The sequence below is a fragment of the Hylobates moloch genome, unplaced genomic scaffold (assembly GCF_009828535.3).
Source record: "Hylobates moloch isolate HMO894 unplaced genomic scaffold, HMol_V3 SCAFFOLD_18, whole genome shotgun sequence".
Classification (NCBI taxonomy): Eukaryota; Metazoa; Chordata; class Mammalia; order Primates; family Hylobatidae; genus Hylobates; species Hylobates moloch.
In genome coordinates this window covers 36,492,635-36,513,688 of record NW_026652293.1, presented here as the reverse complement: position 1 = coordinate 36,513,688, position 21,054 = coordinate 36,492,635, and the positions used below count along the sequence as shown (strand labels likewise).

The following is a 21,054-nucleotide window of genomic DNA, read 5'->3' as shown; positions in this document are numbered from 1 at the left end:
AAAGTGCTGGGATTATAGGTGTGAGCCACTGCACCTGGCCGTGATTTCCTTTTCTTTGGATAAATATTCATTAGTGGATTGCTGGATCCATATGGTAGTTCTATATTTGTTTTTTTGAGAAACCATCATACTGTTTTCCATAATGGCTGTACTAATTTGCATTTCCTCCAGCAGTGTAAGAGAGTTCCCTTTTTTCTGCATCCTCACCAGCATTTATTATTTGTTTGTCTTTTTGATAATTAGAATTAGCTGTTCTAATTGGGGTGAGATGGTATCTTATTGTGGTTTTGACTTACATTCCCTTGATGATTACTGATGTTGAATATTTTTTCATATACTTGTTGGTCATTTATATGCCTTCTGAGAAATGTCTGTTCAGATCCTTTGCCCATTTTTAAATTGGATTATTTGGGGTGTTTTTTTTTGTTTGTTTTGTTTTTTGCCGTTGAAATTGCTAGAGTTCTGTGTATATTCTAGATATTAATCCTGTGTCACATGAATAATTTGCAGATATTTTCTCCCATTCTACAAGTTGTACATGTTCACCCTATTGATTGTTTCCCTCATTGTGTAGAAGCTGTTTAGTTTGATAAAATCCCATTTGTCTATTTTTTATTTTGTTGCCTGTGCTTGTGAAGTGTGACCCATAACATCTTTGCCCAGATCAATGTCCTCAAGTGTTTCCCCCATGTTTTCTTCCAGTAGTTGTGCAATTTTTAGTCTTATATTTAAGTTTTTAATAGATTTTGAGTTGGTTTTTATATATGGTAAGAGATAAGGGTCCAGTTTCATTCTTTTGCATGTGAATATTCCATTTTTCCAGCATAACTTATTGAAGGGGCTGTACTGAAGTTATTTGTCTAAGTCAAGTAATATTTTCCCTAATTTTCTACACTTAATTCCCTATTACTTGCAGAGGAGTTCTTTTCCGTGTACCAGTTTTCCACTCAAAAATGCCTTTTTCCTCATTGAGGTAGATAATAGAATTCTAAATGAGTCATCTTCTGTATATCCTCACATTATCATAACTTTCCTAAAATTATGCTAGAATTAAACATTCCCTCCAATCCTGTGTACTCTGGGCACTTCCTCCTTTGCTAGAGAGAATATTTAAAACTGTTTAATTAAATAGTTTCCTATTATTATCTCACTGATATCATTCTACTCCTGAAACCAAGAAGTTGGAGCATTCTTGTCTTCTCAGGTGGTCCCAATGTAGACTTAGATGGATACTAAAAAATTTGGTTACAATGAGGATTTATTTCATTTATTTATTTATTTATTTATTTCACCTTTCATAGTACAGTGTTTTTTTATTTTGCTACATATATATTACAGGAAGATGTTACCAGAACCTTTTCTGGACACTAAGTTTGTATATTACATGTGTGTATATATATATATATATAATTTTGTATATTATTATTATTTTGAAATGGAGTCTCGCTCTGTCAGCCAGGCTGGAGTGTAGTGGTGTGATCTCAGCTCACTGCAACCTCCGCCTCCCAGCCTCAAGCAGTTCTCCTGCCTCTGCCTCCCAAGTAGCTGGGATTACAGGCATGTGCCACCATGCCTGGCTAATTTTTGTATTTTTGGTAAAGATGCAGTTTCACCATGTTGACCAGGCTGGTCTCGAACTCTGGACCTGAAACAATCCGCCCACCTTGGCCTTCCAAAGTGCTGGGATTACAGGCGTGAGCCACTGCGCCCGGCCTAATTTTGTATATTATGATTATTCCAGTTATTTTACAATAATTAGATTAAATTTCTTCATATATTTTCTATCTCATGGTCCTCTTTGTGTCTCTATATTATCTATTCTAAAAGCATCCTCCTTTTTTTTTTTTTTTTTTTTTTTAAAGTCGGAGCAAGTTTATTAAGAAAGAGAATGGCTGCTCCAGGCCGGGTGCGGTGGCTCACGCCTGTAATCCCAGCACTTTGGGAGGCCGAGGCAGGTGGATCTCAAGATCAGGAGTTCAAGACCAGCCTGGCCAACATGGTGAAACCCCGTCTCTACTAAAATACAAAAATTAGCCAAGCATGGTGGTGAGCACCTGTAATCCCAACTACTTGGGAGGCTGAGGCAGGAGAATCACTTGAACCCAGGAGGCCGGAGGTTGCAGTGAGCTGAGATTGTGCCATTGTACTCCAGCCTGGGCAATAGAGTGTGACTCTGTCTCAAAAACAAACAAACAAAAAAGAATGGCTGCTCCATAGGCAGAACAGTGGCATGGGCCACTGGTTGCCCATTTTTATGGTTATTTCTTTATTATCTTGATGATATGCTAAACAAGAGGTGGATTATTCATGAATTTTCCAGGAAAATGGTGGGCAATTCCCAGAACTGAGGGTTCCTTCCCTTTTTAGACCGTATAGGGTAACTTTCACACATTGTCATGGCATTTGTAAACTGTCATGGTACTGGTGGGAGCGTAGCAATGAGGACCGCCAGAGATCACTCTTGTCACCATCTTGGTTTTGGTAGGTTTTAGCCGGCTTCCTTATTGCACCTTGTTTTATTAGCAAGGGCTTTATGACCTGTGTCTTGTGCTGACCTCCTGTCTCATCCTATGACTTAGAATGCCTAAATTACTGGGAATGCAGCTCAGCAGGTCTCAGCCTTATTTTACCTAACTTCTATTCAAGATGAGGCACTCTGGTTCAAACATCTGACACCCCCCACCCGCTCCCCTTTATAAGTTTTCCATTCTAAAAACATCCCTTTTGAAATGTACTCTGGTATTTAGACTCTTAGACTTGATTATGAGTATTGTTGCCACTTATTCTTTTTATGTCTGTGTACAGTTTTGCAGTTTCTTTTGATTTTATTATGTAAATATTTTTGTGTACATATATTGTCTTCTCAATTGGATTTTATGTAAGCTTTTCAATGACAAGGATTGTATCCTGTCCCCTACTCCTACCCTCTGCCAAAATCCCTGAAATACCTAAAAACTGAATAAATAACATGGGTTCAATGAATATTGTGCTTATTAAAGGTGGATGTGTTTTGTTCCACTAAATTCTAGAGAAGATTAAGCCTAGGTTTGGGGTTTTACAATTATGGCAGAAGGCTTTTGAATTTTAAAACAAATTCCAGGGTTGAATCTCAGGGAAAGGTACCTATCACTTTTGACCAATGACAAGGTCGCTATATCATTGAACTTTCGGTGGATTTGTTAATAGTTAAAAGAAATATTCATTTACCCTTTTCAAAGCTTGGTTTTTAAAAATTTTTAATTCCGTATATAAATTAAAGTTTTTACTTTTATTTTCTCAAAGCCGTTCTTGGAACACCTCACAGCTTGCCACATCTGATGAATCCATCCATCTCTCCTGCGTTTTTACATTTGAATAAAGCACATCAGGTACATAAATAACATTGAGTACTGAAGCATTAAATATTTGGAGTGAATATTTTGTTTGTTCTTAACACTTAAAGTTCTCAAGAAATTAAATGAGTATTTTGCTTTTAAACAAAATCTTTAATAGTAAGTATAGATATGTAAAATCATAACTTAATGAGTACATCAGATTCAATTAAGCTAACCAAAGCAGTAGTTATGTACCATGATAAATATTATTGATTCCAATTTGTATGGCATTAAGAAGGAAAGTGGTATATTTTTTCTAGATAATAAATAAGTTGTTCAAACCAGGGATTCTTATGTGGTCTTAACTCAAAAAAGTATTTCTAGAAAGAAAATATAAATGAACAGTAACTTAATTCTTAAAATTGAATGAATATTATAAAAATAACTCATGTATATGGGAATAGAGTATGTTTCCTACCTTTTTTAGATAAATATTTTAAATGTGTGTTTATAGATTTAAATGTCTGTAATATTAGAGATAAGCATTACTCATTAGTTTCAGGTACTGTTTAAGAACATAGAATTCTAATTACAAATCAAACAATATATAATCGAATCTTAATATAAGTTGAGTGAATGAATATCTGGTCCTAAATCCGGCTTTTATTTTTCATCCTTAGAATCTAACACAGGACTTGGTGATACATTACAGAGTTTTTATTCATTCATTTACTCAATGTATTTTATTGAGTATCTGACATATGTATTAGACATTGTGCTAATCATTGAGGCTACTGTGTGGAATGTAACATTTAAAGTCTATGTTATTATAGAATTTCAACCAGTAGAGAAAACACATTAAACAGTTAATTACAATAAGGAGTGAAGAGTAATATGAGAGGGGAAGTTCAGAGTATTGATAATATTCCCTGTGTTTTAAGAGAAAGACCAAAATGCTTTACCTTTAAGGCCCATACATTTGAGCTGGCCCCTCCTGCCTCTCAACTCACTGCACATCACTGTCCCACTACAACAGCCTGGTTTTGGTCCTCAAAGGACCTTGTTTTCTCCTTCTTCGGTCTTTTCTTCTGCTGGTCCTTCTTCCTGGAATGCTTCCCACCCCAACATCACCTAATTCCCTCCCAGACTTCAACTACAGCCTTCAGATTGCAGTACAAGAATTAGTTCCTCCAGGAAACCTTCCTTGAATCTTTCAGGCTAAATAACATTCCTCCACTATTTGTTCTCATAGCCCCCTGTATTTTTCCTTCATATGATTACCATGTGTAATCATGTTTTTTTTTTTTATTTATTAATTAATGGCTCCCTTCCTTAGGGGATTGTAAGATCTATGAGGGCAGATCTTATTGTACTTCTCACTAAGTAGCACAATGCCTAGAACATAGAAAGTGCTCAATAAATCTTTGTTGAATGATTAAACGAATAAATAAATGAATGAATAGAATGTTACTGTCATTGAAACCAAAAAGGGTTGAGAGGAGGGAACGAAGGATGAAAGAATGTAGAATTATTTCATGACTACATGGCCCCCTCTTGTGTATTATTAAAATAATTAATTAGCTTTGCCTGATAAGTTGGAGAGTGAAATATTATGTTTAGAAGCAATGACTTTTACTCAGATCGACTGGAGAATTGAACTTTAAAATGAATTGGGTTATACAACATGTAGCTTTTCAAAATTAAAGTAACGACGTTTTGTCATTTTCACAGAGCTCAGTTATGGGTAATACTTCTAATTTATTCCTTCAGAATCTTTCTCATATACCACTGGCACAACAACAATTAATGAAGTTTGAGAATATTCATACTAATAATGTAAGTATGGTATCATTTTTTCTTTTAGAATCAGTTCATTTCTTTTCTAGAATCAGGCTGTGGATCAGGTTGTTTATGAATTTTCACATGTGTAGCTTTTTTTAGGTCATATCTTATGGCCATGGATCTTACCTTTTTTTCTTCTTTTGTAGAAACCCGGCTTACTTGGAGAGCCCCCAGCTGTGGTACTTCAGACTGCACTAGGGATAGGGTCAGTGCTTCCATTGAAAAAGGAGTTGGGACATCATCATGGAGAAGCACATAAAAGTAAATGATGTGTATTTACTGAGAAGTCAGTAAACAGTCAGGTTTGAGATTTAAAGATAGTTTACCTATGTTCTAATTTTATTTACGGGGGGTCAAATTTGAGTTTTATTTAGTCATTTAAAATTTTGAGAACCCTCTTGGCTTTTCTATTTTGGATATTGGTGAGTTACTGATGGACTTGCTTCCATGCCAAGATAAGACTTTCTCTATTGGATATGCTTTAATATTTTATGCAGGTTCACAGCAGTACAAGGTAAAGACACAGATCCATTTGAGACTGACATGCTGCCCACTGGGCTGACAGCACATATGGATCCATGTAATTGTTGCCAAAATAAGAAACCATTCACTTTTATTTTTTAAATTCTAGTATTTATAAATTTAAAGTTTGATTATTTATTTGTATTATTAAAAAAAATTTAACCTCTATATCAGTAGTCAAAGAAAACTAATGTGTGTACTTTGTGCTTCTAAAAACATGGCAAACAAAATAGCTTTTTTGGCAGGAAAACAGAAGCATGGTGTTATACTAAGACTTCTTATTTGATGTGATTTTGAAGGGCATTTTCAGCTTGAAGCTTAATTGAAATTTGCTCAGAAGTGAGCATGCCGAGTAAAAACAGAAGGGCCACCAATAATTAAAAAAAAAAAAGTCAATTAAATGTGGGTAGCTTACTTAACCTTTTGTCCAGTGATCAAATAACTTAGTTCTGACCGTTAAAATTGACTGGACAAAAGTTAAGCCAATGAACAAATTTTGTGATATCATGGGGTCTGTCTTTCCAAAAAATTAAATTTTTTATGTCTAAAAGCTTATGCAAATGTGTATTATTTGTGTTGGATTAACTAATAAATTATTTGCTTTAGTATATGCCGCTTTAAGAACACTGAAAAGTCAGTGTCCAAATAACTATATTCTAAACGTTAGGGGAACCAAAGTATCCATCTCTAAATGATTATTACTAAAAATAATTGAAGAAATTTGTTTAGTAAATTTATAAAATGGTATATCTGACTTAGTTGTCAAAATTAGCTTTTTCCATTTAATTTTGACCTATAGATTTTTTAAAAAGTGGAACGGTTCAGAATTTTCCTATTATAACTTTTATTTGCTAGCCTGGGCAACATGACAAAACCCTGACTTTACTAAAATACAAAAAATTAGCCAGGCATGTTGGCACACGCCTGTGGTCCCAGCTACTCAGGAGGCTGAGGTGGGAGAATCACCTAAGCCCAGGAAGTCGAGGCTGCAGTGAGCCATGATTGTGCCACTGCACTCCAGCCTTGGCGATGGGAATGAGACCCTGACTCAAAAAACAAACAAACAAAAAAGCCCTTTTATTTCTTCCAGAATTTCTTGTTATTTTCTATAAATAAAAACATAAAACTTTCATGTATTAAATTTAGTGCTTATCTATTAACAAATACTGATTTAAAAAAAGAAACCAGTGATATGCTGGTAAGTGTTTAATAACCAGCTCTCTAGGTTGAAAAAAAGGGCTTGATTTGTAGCATTTGTGCATTTGTTTGTGAATACTCCAGCTGTGACTGATTTCAAGTTACCAATATGAAGACACTTAACTTGATAGCTGGGAAGAGATGTGTATTAATAGCTCTCATGAGCTGATGGAAGCCAGCTAACCAAATTTATTATTGGATTCAATCAAACTTCATTAAATTTTAATTTCAGATAACTTTTTAAACTTAAAACTTAATTATTTCCTTCAGTTATGGAAACAGTCAAGTTGCAATGACTGGGCATAAAAAAAAAGCGCTAATACAGCTTAAATGCCAAAAAGTACATAAACTTTGCCCTCAACTTTAACAATATATAATTAACAATTATATATCGAATTTAAAAACTTAAAAATTTCTTATCATTGAGGTTACCCTGAAAGTTGCTGAAAATAAGAGCATTATTACTATTGTAGGTTTTTGTTTTTTTCATAAAGGAACCGACTAATTAACAACCTCTAACCTTACCTTTTGCTGTTATCTAACAGGTACAAAATTGGTTTCTCTGCATTTTGCTCATAACTTAACAAAATTAAAAGGACTATTGTGAATAAATATTTTCTAACTAAAAGCTTTTTGCATTTATGGTTTGCTACAGCATCTAGCCTGATTCCAACTCAAACAACGATAACAGCTGGAATGAGCATGTTACCATTCTTTCCAAATCAGCACATTGCTGGGCAGGCTGGGCCAGGGCACAGTAATACTCAGGAGAAACAGCCAGCCACGGTGGGAATGGCAGAAGGAAATTTCTCAGGGTCGCAGCCTTATCTTCAGAGCTTTCCAAACCTTGCTGCTGGAAGCTTGCTGGTGGGACACCATAAGCAGCAGCAAAGCCAGCCAAAAGGCACAGAGATAAGTTCAGGGGTAAGAAAACTGTGGGTGCACACAGATGTATATATACATGTATATGTATATATATTCCTTTTAAATTATATCTTAAATTGTCATGTCAATGAAATGATGACTTTTTCATAGTTTACATTTACTTTTAAAAATTGAAGAAAACATTGCACTGTTTTAAAAAATCTGTTATTATAAATAAGCAAACAAAAAATCCATTTTTTGATAAGTTATGCTAGCTAGCATTTGGGACTATCTTAATTACTTGCCAGTTTGTAAGTAAAGTAATTTTAATTTGTGTAAAATGAGTTATGTCTCTTTAAATGTGGATTCTTTATTCCTTATAAGAGAATAAGGAATTTCCAGAAAGTTTGTGATATACATGGTTTTCAAAAATACTTGCTATTTTAAATATAAGATATAAACTAGTTTAAGTTCAGAATTTTGTAGTTTGAAAAGCTTAGGAGTATCAATGCTTATTCGCTTATATAGTAATGTTATTTGTAAGGCTTTCTAAGTACATAGTAATGCTGTTCTTTCAAACATACTTTTTTCTATCTTAAATATATATTTGGTAGCTAATTAAAGTATTTTAATATTTAAAGGCAGAACCAATTTTATCTGCAAAATATCAAAACCAGCTGTTAAACTCTGGTGTGTTCAAACTAATCTGGTCTCTCTTTTAATTCTGGAAGTTTTTACCGAATCATTTTATTGGTTAAAATACCACTGATATTTGTAAATGTTGTAATAAGTAGGTAGACTAAAGTACATCTAATTTTTATTGTATTCGTACCCTAAAATACACTGTAGTTTGTAAGTGGTATAAAACTTAGGCTTAAGCAGTTTGTAAGGAAAAGAAATCTATGTAGTTTCTTGTATTCAAATGTCAAAATAATAATACTGAATTTGTAAGAGGTTTTAGTGTTACCTAGCCATAGCAAGAGGTATGACTAGAATGCCCTACAATTGTATATTGGAAAGCTAATGCAATTCTTTTTTTTTTTTTGAGACCAAGTCTTGCTCTGTTGCCCAGGCTGGAATGCAGCGACACGACCTCGGCTCACTGCAACCTCTGCCTCCTGGGTTCAAGCGGTTCCCCTGCCTCAGCCTCCCGAGTAGCTGGGATTACATGCATGCACCACCATACCTGGCCAATTTTTGTATTTTTAGTAGAGATCGAGTTTCACCATGTTGGCCAGACTGGTCTCGAACTCCTGAGCTCAGGTGATCTTCCCGCCTCGGCCTCCCAATGTGCTGGTATTACAGGTTTGAGCCACTGCATCTGGCCATCAATTCTTTATAGAATGACTTTAAAAAATTTATCTGCAGTGTTCATTGCTTGAGTTATTGAGGGAAATTACACAAATAAAACTTGTATATGAATACTTCATATCTCCTTGCAATCTTTAATTCATTGAAAGCCTCAGAGTCTTTAGAAGAACTGTGGATTTTAGGTGATTCACATAATGGGCAAATGAGTCTATCTACAAGAGGACAGCCAAAATGGGGGCAGGTTCTGGAAAATAAGTCCTGTGAAGAAGAATTCAGGAGAAATGGATATATGGAACCTGGAAAGGGACAACCAAACATATACATTGTTAAACCTATTCAAAGAGTAGTCATACAGTATTGTGTGTACCTCCAGCGGGCAGAACTGGCTATTAAGTACAACATATAATAAAGCAGATTTAGGTTTAATATAAGGAAGAACAATTCAAGCTTTTAAGCAAAGAGAAAGTTTATTTCACAAAGATGTGAATGTCATATCACTAAAAGCAATTAAGCAGACCCCAGTCAAGCATCCGTAAAGGATGTTGTATTAATAGAAACGATCCCTCTTTCTGTCAATAGGGGTTGTACCAGGTAACCTCAGTGTTTTCTAATTGTGAGATTTTAGACTTGGCTGAAATGATTAGTTTAACTTTGCTTTAGATGTTTAGGCCTGCATCTTTAATATTGTGTTGGCCAGTAAGTCTTGAGTCTACGTTTTTGTTTCTAGAATCACCTCTGGTGCAAAAATAATAAATAATAAATAAAAGAGATTTGGACTCCAACACCCAACCTTTGAGAATTTTATTCAGGGAGACAGGGATGATAACCGGTTTCTGTTTATTGTGGTAAAATATACATAACATACAATTTACCATTTTAACCATTTTAAGTGATGTGGCATTAAGTACATTCACATTGTTGTGCAGCATCATTACTCTCCATCTCCAAAACTTTTTCATCATCTCATACTGAAACCTGTACCTGTTAAATAATAACTCTCCATTTTCCTCTCCCACTAGCCCAGGTAACCACTGTTTCTACTTTTGTCTTTGTGAATTTGACTATTCTAGGTACCTAGGTGACACAATATTTGTCCTTCTGTGTGTAGCTTATTTCACTTAGCATAATGTTTTCTAGGTTCATCCATGTTGTAGCATGTATCCAAATTTTCTTCTTTTCTAAGGCCGAATAATATTCCATTGTACGTATATACCATATTTTAATTCAGCCATGTATGGACATGTGGGTTGTTTCTACCTTTTGTTTATTGTAAATAATGCTGCTGTGAACATTGGTATCTGAGTCCCTGCTTTCAATTCTTTGGGGTATATACCCAGAAATGGAATTGCTGGATCATACCATAATGCATGTTTAATTTTTGTTGGAACTGTCATCCTTTTTTCCACAGCAGCTGCACCATTTTACATTCCTGCCATCAGTGCCCAGGGATTCTAATTTTCCAACATCCTCGCCAACACTTGTTTTCTGTTTTAGCTGTCTGTAACAAAAATACCATAGACTGAGTGGTTTAAACAACAAACATTTATTTCTCACAGTTTGAGAGGCTGGGAGTTCTAAGAGAAGGTACAAGGTGCCAGCAAATCCAGTGTGTGATGAGGATACTGTTCCTGGTTTGCAGATGACCATCACATTGAGGCTTAGCGTTTCAACATATGAATTATGGGGAGACTTAAACATTCAGTTCCTAGTGATAGCCATCCCAATGGGTGTGAAGTGGTATCTCATTGTGGTTTTGATTTGCATTTCCCTAATGATTAGTGATGTTGAGTATTTGTGTGTGCTTACTGGTCATCTGTATATTTTCTTTGGAGAAATGTCTATTAAAGTTTCTGCCCATTTTAAATCAGGTTCATTTTTGTTGTCATTGCTGAGTTTTTAGGAGTTTTCTACATACAGTTGACCCTAGAACAACGTGGGTTTTAACTGCACAGGTCCACTTATACTTGGATATTTTCAAAGAAATATAGTGGGAAATTTTTTGGAAGTTTGAAAAAGTTTGAAAAAACTCACAAATGAACCCCATAGCCTAGAAATATTGAAAAAATTAAGAAAAAGTTATATATGTCATGAATGCATAAAATATATGTAGATATTAGTCTAGTTTGTAATTTACTACCATAACATATACACAAACCTATTATTAAAAAGTTAAAATTTAGCAAAACTAACATACATACTTACAGACGGTACATGGCAGCATTCACAGTCAAAAGAAACGTAAACCAAAATAAAGATGCAGTGTTAAATCATAACTGCATAAAATTTACTGTAGTATATACTGTACTACTGTGATAATTTTGTAGCTACTTCCTGTTGCTATTGCGGTGAGCTCAAGTGTTGAGAGGATCCACTTAAAATGCTGTATGTTGCTAATCATCTCCATGTGAGCCATTCATCTCTCCAGTAAATTGCTTATTGCAGTAAAAAGTGATGTCTCATCATGCTTGCATATTTTTCATCATGTTTAGTGCAATACCATAAACCTTGAATAACATCCTACAATCCATAAAAATGCCACTAGTGATACTTGAAGTGCTCTCAAGAAGCAATGTCATAACATTGCAAGAAAAATTCGAATTGCTTGATGTGTACCAAAGATTGAGGTTTGTAGCTGCTGTTGTCCACCATTTCAGATAGATCCATATTGTAAACAAATGATGTAATTTATGGTATTGATAAATACTACAATACTGTAAATGTGTTTTCTCTTATGGTTTTCTCAATATTTTCTCCACTTTATTGTAAAAATACAGTATATAATACATGTAACATACAAAATATGTGTTAATTGTTGGCTGTTGGTAAGGCTTCTAGTTAACAGTAGGCTATTAGTTAAGTTTTTGGGTAGACAAGGGTTATACATAGATTTTCCACTGTGTAGGGGGTTGGCATCCCTAACCCCCATGTTGTTTCAAGGGTCAACTGTACTAGAATCCTTACACCTAATACATAAAAATATACTGATACACATTTTCAAGAAATGTGTATTTCTAGCATCATCTAAATGTGGAGTTGGAGTTTATTAAACTCATTTATTTTGTTTGACATTATTTTTAGTACCAGAGGTAAATAAGCTTTGCTTTTGTTATTTGGTCATAAAATATAAAAATCTCAATAAAAATATTGATAACAGGCCAGGCATGGTGGGTCACGCCTGTAATCTCAGCACTTTGGTGTTGAGTCAACACTTTGGCCAAGGCAGGGGGCATCGTGAAGGTCAGGAGTTTGAGACCAGCCTGGCCAACATGGTGAAGCCCCATCTCTACTAAAAATGTTAAAAAATTAGCCAGGCATGGTGGTGCAGGCCTGTAATCCCAGCTACTCAGGAGGCAGAAGCAGGAGAATCGCTTGAACCCGGGAGGCAGAGGTTTCAGTGAGCCAAGATTGCACCACTGCACTCCAGGCTGGGCAATAGAGTGAGATTCCATCTCCAGAAAAAAAAAAAAAAAATAGGTAAATAGATAGACAGACAGACAGATAGATAACAGTATTTCTGGAAAAGATATGGAATTTGGTTTTTCTTGTGAAGATGAATTCTTTCCTGGTTCAAGTGAAAAGGTTGTATAAGATGTCCTTTCATTCTCTTTTAGTTCTAAAGTTCTATGGCTCTAGAATAGTTTTTTAAAAACCTGATTGAACAACTAATAGCAGGTGAAATGTGATAATTTTAGTCAACATCCATAAATATTTCATAAGTATACTAGATGTATTGAAAAATAAGTATTTCTGTATTCTTCATTTTTATTTTTGTGTACCTCTCATTAAGTACTCCCTCCTTTGTTTTTGTTAAATAGGCTGCCTCTAAGAATCAGACTTCACTCTTGGGAGAACCACCAAAAGAAATTCGGCTCAGTAAAAATCCATACTTGAATTTGGCAAGTGTGTTGCCCAGTGTGTGCTTATCATGTAAGTAAGGGCTCAGTATTCTCGTGGAGTTTTATTGAATACTTTTCATTATAAATTTTACTTTAATTTTTGACGTAACGGAAGCAAATAATACCTATTGACCAAATTAAGGCCTAAATTATTCTTTAAATTGAAAGAATAATTAAAACTAAGACACTCAAAATGCATGCTGTTTTATTTAAGGAAAACATTACAACTCATAGAGGATCATTTTTCTTAACCAGAAGTTTAAACCTATAAGTAATCTTATATATCTTGAGTATTTGAATACTCCCAAAATGTACAAGCTACCAATAATTGGTGGAAGTGGAATTCTCATTTACTTTTTGGAGGAACCCCTCAAGCCTTCAGTTACTATAAGTCAACTATTCATTCAAGTATCGTTTTAAGAGAAAATCACAAATGTGATGTGCTCCAGGCACAAGGATGTTCACTGCAACATTGGTTGTAAATAGTGGGAAAACTGGAAAATACTTAATATTTGTCAGTAGGGGAATGCTTAAATAGTTCATCATAAAATTGAATACTGTGCAACTTTTTTTTTATAATTGAGGGATATCTACGTATACTGATATGAGATGAACTCTAAAGCATATTTTGGCAAATATATGCATAAAATGATTCCATTTATGTTTATTTAAAGTTATATATCCTTACATGTATATACTTGAGTGTGCAAATGCATGAAGTAAAACCAAAAAAGTAAATTCTAAACTATTACCTCTGGGAAGAAGAATAGGATTAAATGAAAAGAGATGAAAGATGAATTTCATTTTTAATGTACAGCCTCTGTATTTTATGAAATATCCTTGAACCCAGACATTAATTTGTAATTTTTTTTGAGCTGGAAAAAAATGTAAAGGCACTTCTAGTATACCTGTTATATATTGATCTGGTCTAAAAATTGATGATGACAATTATTACATTTATAAGAATGGTTAGTTTACATTTTGTATGCCTTGTTTTAGAGACTAGACACACACACACACACACACACACACACACACATACACACATGTTTTGTTTTTTTTGAGATACGGTCTCCCTCTGTCACCCAGGCTGGAGTGCTGTGGTGTGATCTTGGCTGCTGCAGCCTCCACATCCTGGGCTCAAGTGATCTTCCTACCTCAGCCTCCCGAGTAGCTGGGACTACAGGCATGTGCCACCATGCCCAGCTAATTTGTGTGTGTGTGTGTGTGTGTGTGTGTGTGTGTGTGTGTGAGACAGAGTCTTGCTCTGTCACCCAGGCTGGAGTCCAGTGGCGTATCTCAGCTCACTGCAACCTCCACTTCTGGGTTTAAGCAGTTCTTATGTCTCAGCCTCCCACGTAGCTGGGATTACAGTCATGCACCACCATTCCTGGCAAATTTTTATATTTTTAGTATTTTTATAGAGATGGGGTTTCACCATGTCACCTAAGCCAGTCTCGAACTCCTGGGCTCAAGTGATCCTCCCACCTTAGCCTCTCAAAGTGCTGGAATTACAGGCATGAGCCACCATGCCCAGCCAGACATACATGTTTTTGAACCTTTCCACCAAAATTATTTACCCATGGGACAGGTGTCTATTTTAAGTTGTTTCAAATGAATAAGACAGTATTATATACTTCTCAGGGGAAAATTATTTAGTTGTATATTGGCAAACTAAAATTTTGTTCTATTTGATAATATGCTGAGTTACAATTTATAATTTATAATAAAATATTTGTTTATAATATAATTTATAATAAAATATTTAAAATAACCTAAATAAAATAAATTTATAATAAAATAACCTAAATAAAATAAACTTGTTGATTCTGCCTTTAGCCCCTGCAAGTAAAACCACTCTTCATAAGACTGGAATTGCAAGCAGCATTCTGGATGCAATCTCTCAGGGAAATGAATCACAACACACGTTGGAAAAGTGCATTGCTTATTCTCCACCTTTTGGTGATTATGCACAGGTAAATAATTCCCAGGTTCTGATGATACACAGACAAATTGGTTCAACTGTATATTGAGTTCACTGAATATGAAATTGTGATTCCTATATTATTAACATAGGCAAATCAAATTGCACTGATCTATGTATTTCTTACTCATCATTTGAAATTTGGGAATGTGTTCAAGACATTATTTAGTATCATTTTGCACTAGATATTTACCTCTCATTGTTTACCTAGTGGTTGGCAAACTACAGCCCGTAGAACAAATCTAGCCCATCACCTGGTTTTGTAAATAAATTTGTATTGTAATTACAACCATGTCCATTCATTAACATATTGTCTATGGTGCTGTCATGCTATAATAGAAGAGTTGAGTGATGACAACCAAGACTATGTGGCCTGCAAGATTAAATATTTACTATCTGGTTCTTTATAGAAAAATGCTGCTAACCTCTGGTTTGCACTAGCATAGACCTAAGAAACCCAAGGGAATGCCTCTGTTCTTCTCCACTGTTTGTAGATGTAGAAAGATGATCATATTTACAGACACTACTGTGCTAACTTCTAAATGAGTCAATCAATAACATAAAAATATTATGTTCATAAGATGTCCTGTGTCATTACTTAAATATGTCAGTTTTGCTTTGGCCTTTCTTCAGCTTACTCTTAGCAGTATAAGCTGAATATATATCATGTTAGCCCTGTGTGAATTATGGAATCATAAGAGTCCACAAGAGTCTTATAATTATCAGTTCTGACTCTTACTTTCCTAGAACAGCCACCTTCTTCTCAGCTCTATCCTGTTTGTTGGAGCCTTGTCTCCACTTTGATTTCCTTGGAGCAGCTTTGTGTTTGCCTGACCCATCTCTAATAAACTTAGAAAAGAAAACCACTTAGAACAATTGATGCCTGATTATAAGAGTACTAGAAACAGCCCAAGTTCTGTAAAAATGGTACAGCTGGATATTGGTGAAATATTTGCCATCTCTTATATACCTGGGACAAGTCAGAAAAATATGGGTTGGGTAGATGATGTAATTAGGTGACAGTATATCTATATTTAGACAACAGTGATCACAAATTGCTGCAGTCTGAAGGCATTCTCTTATACTGATTCGTAAGAGTCATCTTCAGTCCTTTATTAGATAACATTTGAAGTAATGACTTAAAGACATTAATTGTAAAATTTACAAGATATAGTCCTGTACAATTCCAATTTGTTTCTTTTCAAGAAACAAACTTTTTATAAACAGGAGAAGCACAATACATTTTTAAAAAATTCATTAAATACATATTTAAGCTTTAAAAATTTTTTGAACTTAACTTTTATTTCTTTTTAAATTGGCCTTTTTCTTAGCAGTTTTGCTTATTAGATGACTGTGATTTATTGTGTACTTATATCCATAGAAAGACTTTCTCATTCACACATGGAGAAATTCTGTGATAATGATGCCTTTTGCATTGCTGTATGTCTTCTGCCTCCACACTTGCTTGCCCAGAGATATGGTGGGGAAATGAATCCTCCCTGCACTGTTCAGTGTCTCCTTTGACAGTCCCTGCTTCTAGCACACGCTTGTTCATAAAATGGGATTTGTTCTCTCTCTCGTGTTCTTTCTTCCTTATAAACTTAATTAAATGTTACTAATGGAACATTAAAGTAAATGGAATTAAACTAATGGAATACTAAAGTAACTATTGTAGAAAAAGGTGGTCGTGTATTAGGAATTCTTTCTACTATTTCCACTGCTGGGATGAAGGAAGAGGTCTAAGGGAAAGAAACCGAAAGTGTTTGTTTTCTTTTTAACACTTGCTATATGCTTTGTGACATAAGTGGTTACTATTTCTAAAAACCCTATGAGATTTAGTAAACTGGCTAGCTATATGTAGAAAGCTGAAACTGGATCCTTTCCTTACACCTTATACAAAAATTAATTCAAGATGGATTAAAGACTTAAATGTTAGACCTAAAACCATAAAAACCCTAGAAGAAAACCTAGGCAATACCATTCAGGACATAGGCATGGGCAAGGACTTCATGACTAAAACACCAAAACCAATGGCAACAAAAGCCAAAATTGACAAATGGGATCTAATTAAACTAAAGAGCTTCTGCACAGCAAAAGAAACTACCATCAGAGTGAACAGGCAGCCTACAGAGGGGAGAAAATTTTTGCAATCTACTCATCTGACAAAGGGCTAATATCCAGAATCTACAAAGAACTCAAACAAATTTACAAGCAGAAAACAACCCCATCAAAAAGTGGGCAAAGGATATGAACAGACACTTCTCAAAAGAAGACATTTCTGTAGCCAACAGACACATGAAAAAATGCTCATCATCACTGGCCATCAGAGAAATGCAAATCAAAACCACAGTGAGATACCATCTCACACCAGTTAGAATGGCCATCATTAAAAAATCAGGAAACAACAGGTGCTGGAGAGGATGTGGAGAAATAGGAACACTTTTACACTGTTGGTGGGACTGTAAACTAGTTCAACCGTTGTGGAAGACAGTGTGGCAATTCCTCAAGGATCTAGAACTAGAAATACCATTTGACCCAGCCATCCCATTACTGGGTATATACCCGAAGGATTATAAATCATGCTGCTATAAAGACACATGCACACTTATGTTGATTGTGGCACTATTCACAATAGCAAAGACTTGGAACCAACCCAAACGTCCATCAATGATGGACTGGATTAAGAAAATGTGGCATATATACACCATGAAATACTATGCAGCCATAAAAAAGGATGCGTTCATGTCCTTTATAGGAACATGGATGAAGCTGGAAACCATCATTCTGAGCAAACTATTGCAAGGACAGAAAACCAAACACCCCATGTTCTGACTCATAGGTGGGAATTGAACAATGAGAACACTTGGACACAGGAAAGGGAACATCACACACTGGGGCCTGTTGTGGGGTGGGGGGAGGGGGAGGGATAGCATTAGGAGATATACCTAATGTAAATGACGAGATAATGGGTGCAGCACACCAGCATGGCACATGTATACCTATGTAACAAACCTGCACGTTGTGCACATGTACCCTAGAACTTAAACTATAATAAAAAAAAAAAAAACCCTGTGAGATTTAAATGACCACCTTCATAATACAAATGGAGAAGCACAAAGGGATAAATAATCTCTCCAAGTTCATACAGTTGGTAAGTGATTTCTTGATTCCAAAGGCCACATTATTTATACCATTGAGAAGTTTCTTCAGGCATGGAAGTAATATCTCAGAGAAACTGTGTAGGCTGCTCTGCTTATGGATTAGGAGAGATGAATATATCAAGGCATAGAGGGACAAAATAATCTTTATCTCCAGTAAAACGATCAGATTTAAAAACCTAATTGGCATTTCCAGTATTGATGATGTTGCTTGTATCATACTATCTCCCTACAGATAACCATTATTAAAACTGGACTAGGCTGGGCGTGGTGGCTCACGCCTGTAATCCCAGCACTTTGGGAGGCCAAGATGAGCAGATCACGAGGTCAGGAGATCGAGACCATCTTGGCTAACACGGTGAAACCCCATCTCCACTAAAAATACAAAAAATTAGCTGGGCGTGGTGGTGGGCACCTGTAGTCCCAGCTACTTGGGAGGCTGAGGCAGGAGAATGGCATGAACCCGGGAGGCGGAGGTTGCAGTGAGCCGAGATTGCGCCACTGCACTCCAGCCTGGGCGACAGAGCGAGACTGTCTCAAAAGAAAAACAAAACAAAACAAAACTGGACTAAATATGAATGAAAACCAACTACTTGAAAGCACTAGAGAATGAATGACCAAAAGCAGGCAGAAACAGGAGAATTATTCCTTGAAACAGGAAAACATCACTGTATGATATTTGTGTTTCTGTAGCTTTTTGCCTAATGCCACTCCCTAGATGGAGAAAGCTGCAGTCTCACTAGCTTGAGGAGTCAGAGGACAGAGTTCAGAACTGTTAGCAAGGCTGTTAAGTGAAGGGGGGAAATCGTGGAAAAGAGGGGGTTGCATAGGAAGGAGTCTCAAAATCTATGTGTAAACTTAACCCAAATACAGTTGGCTGGTCCCTAAACTGTGTTTGTGTGAGGAAAACTCCAAGGGACCTGGTAGAAAACAGCTGAAAGGCTGAAAGAACTGAAGAGATTCAACTCCTCTCTGGCACAGAGGAGACAAAGTTTGGAATTTGAGTTCAGCAAAGTTAACTCCTTCTAGAACAAAAATCAACACTCATCAAAGGAAGATAATAGAATCTGTAGCCTCTACAATGTATTATAGTAATCAGTATGTCCAGTAGAACAAAATTACTAGATAGTTGAAGAAGCAAGAAAATGTGACCCACAATTAAGAGAAAAAGTAGAAACAACCCCAAGGTGACCCAGATGTTGGTCTTGTAGACAATAACCATAAAACAGCTATTATAAATATGTTTAGGAACTTAGAAAATAAAGTAATAATGAACAGATATGGAATCTCTGCCAAGAGATATAAACTAAAAAAATAACAATTTTGGAACTGAAAACTATAGTATCTGAAATAAATACACTAGACGGGCATAGCAGAAGATTGGAGAGGCCAGAAAAAAAAAGGTTCGGTTAACATGAAGACAATTCAATCTGAAGAACACAAAGAAAAGAGATTTTTAAAAGCCCAATGAACATATCCTCAGGGACCTGAGGGAAAATATCAAGCAGTCTAAAATGCATGTAAATGGAGTCCTGGGAGAAGAAGAGAAAGATAATGGGGGCACACATTGTTTGAAAACATAATGGTCAAACATTTTCCAAATTTGCTTCAAAAACGTACAGATCTAACAGGCTCCGAGGCCCTCCTGCAAAGCAGGATAAATAAAAGGAAATTTTTACCTAGGCACATTATAATGAGTATGCTGAAAACTATAGTTGTAAAGAGATAATCTTGAGAGCAACCAGATAGAAACAATGCACATTGTCTTAAGACAGATTTCTCAATCTTGGTACTATTAACATTTGGGTCTGGATAATTCTTTCTTAAGTGGGAAGGGCTATTCTGTGACTGTAGGAGATTTGGCAACATCCTTGTCCTCTAACCCCTAGGTTGCCCCCACCAACACACACACCATTGAGAACCACTGTGTTAAGGCAACAGTAAACATGCAGGTGACTAAAAAGACTATATATTTTCTCTTAATTTATTTAAAAGCAAAAATTGTAACATATAGGGTTTATAATGTATATTGATATAGTATATTTGATAGCAATAGTGTAAAGGACAATAAGGTAAACGAAATTATGGTTTTAGGGTTATTATATTTTACATGAAGTACATCAAAAGTAACTCTAAGTAGGCTGTGATAAGTTGTGGAACGCATATTGTAATCCATACAGCAACCATTAAATTATACAAAGAGATATAGCTAAAACATGAATAGTTTAATTACAATGAAATTTTGAAAACATTTGATTAAGCCAAAATATGCCAGGAAAGACAAAAGCAACTAGGTCTAATAAAAAACAAATATCTGAGTGGTAAACCTAAATTGAACAGTAGTAATAATTATATCAAATGAAAATAGACTGCGTGCTCCATTTATAAGATTTTCTTTTTTAATATTTAAAAATTTTTAATTTTAGGTTTGAGGGTACACATGAAGGTTTATTACATAGGTAAACACATGTCACAGGGTTTTTTTGTACATATTATTTCATCACCCAGGTATTAAGTGCAGTACCCAATAGTTATCTTTTCTGCTGCTCTCCCTCCTCCCACCCTCCACCCTCACGTAGACAGCAGAGTCTGTTGTTTCATTCTTTGTGTTGGTAAGTTCTTGTCATTTAGCTCCCACTTACAAGTGAGAACACACAGTATTTGGTTTTCTGTTCCTGCATTAGTTTCCTAAGGATAAAAGCTTCCAGCTCTATCCATGTTCCCACAAAAGACATGATCTCGTTCTTTTTTATGGCTGCATAGTGTTCCATAGTGTATATGTACCACATATCCAGTCTGTCATTGATGGGCATTTAGGTTGATTCTATGTTCTTGCTATTGTGGATAGTGCTGCATTGAACATTTGTGTGCATGTGTGTTTATGATAGAATAATTTATATTCCTCTGGGTATATACCCAGTGATGGGATTGCTAGGTCTAATGGTAATTCTGTTTTTAGCTCTTTG

At 35.4% G+C, this 21,054-nt stretch overlaps 1 protein-coding gene across 5 annotated transcripts in view; it reads left to right on the top strand.

Moving 5' to 3' along the window:
- The window catches only part of RAVER2 (ribonucleoprotein, PTB binding 2), a 101,440-nt gene that overhangs the window by 68,145 nt on the left and 12,241 nt on the right, over window positions 1-21,054 (top strand). For 3 of the 5 annotated variants that reach the window (XM_058430818.1, XM_058430816.1, XM_032137310.2), the window contains exons 6-11: window positions 3,283-3,368; window positions 5,046-5,150; window positions 5,303-5,417; window positions 7,531-7,799; window positions 12,866-12,977; window positions 14,786-14,922. In XM_058430818.1, coding sequence (XP_058286801.1) covers window positions 3,283-3,368; window positions 5,046-5,150; window positions 5,303-5,417; window positions 7,531-7,799; window positions 12,866-12,977; window positions 14,786-14,922 — 824 coding nt within the window. Of the gene's footprint in view, window positions 1-3,282; window positions 3,369-5,045; window positions 5,151-5,302; window positions 5,418-7,530; window positions 7,800-8,787; window positions 9,003-12,865; window positions 12,978-14,785; window positions 14,923-21,054 lie in introns of those variants that run through there. The other 2 variants (XM_058430817.1, XM_032137312.2) reach the window with 2 other exon arrangements.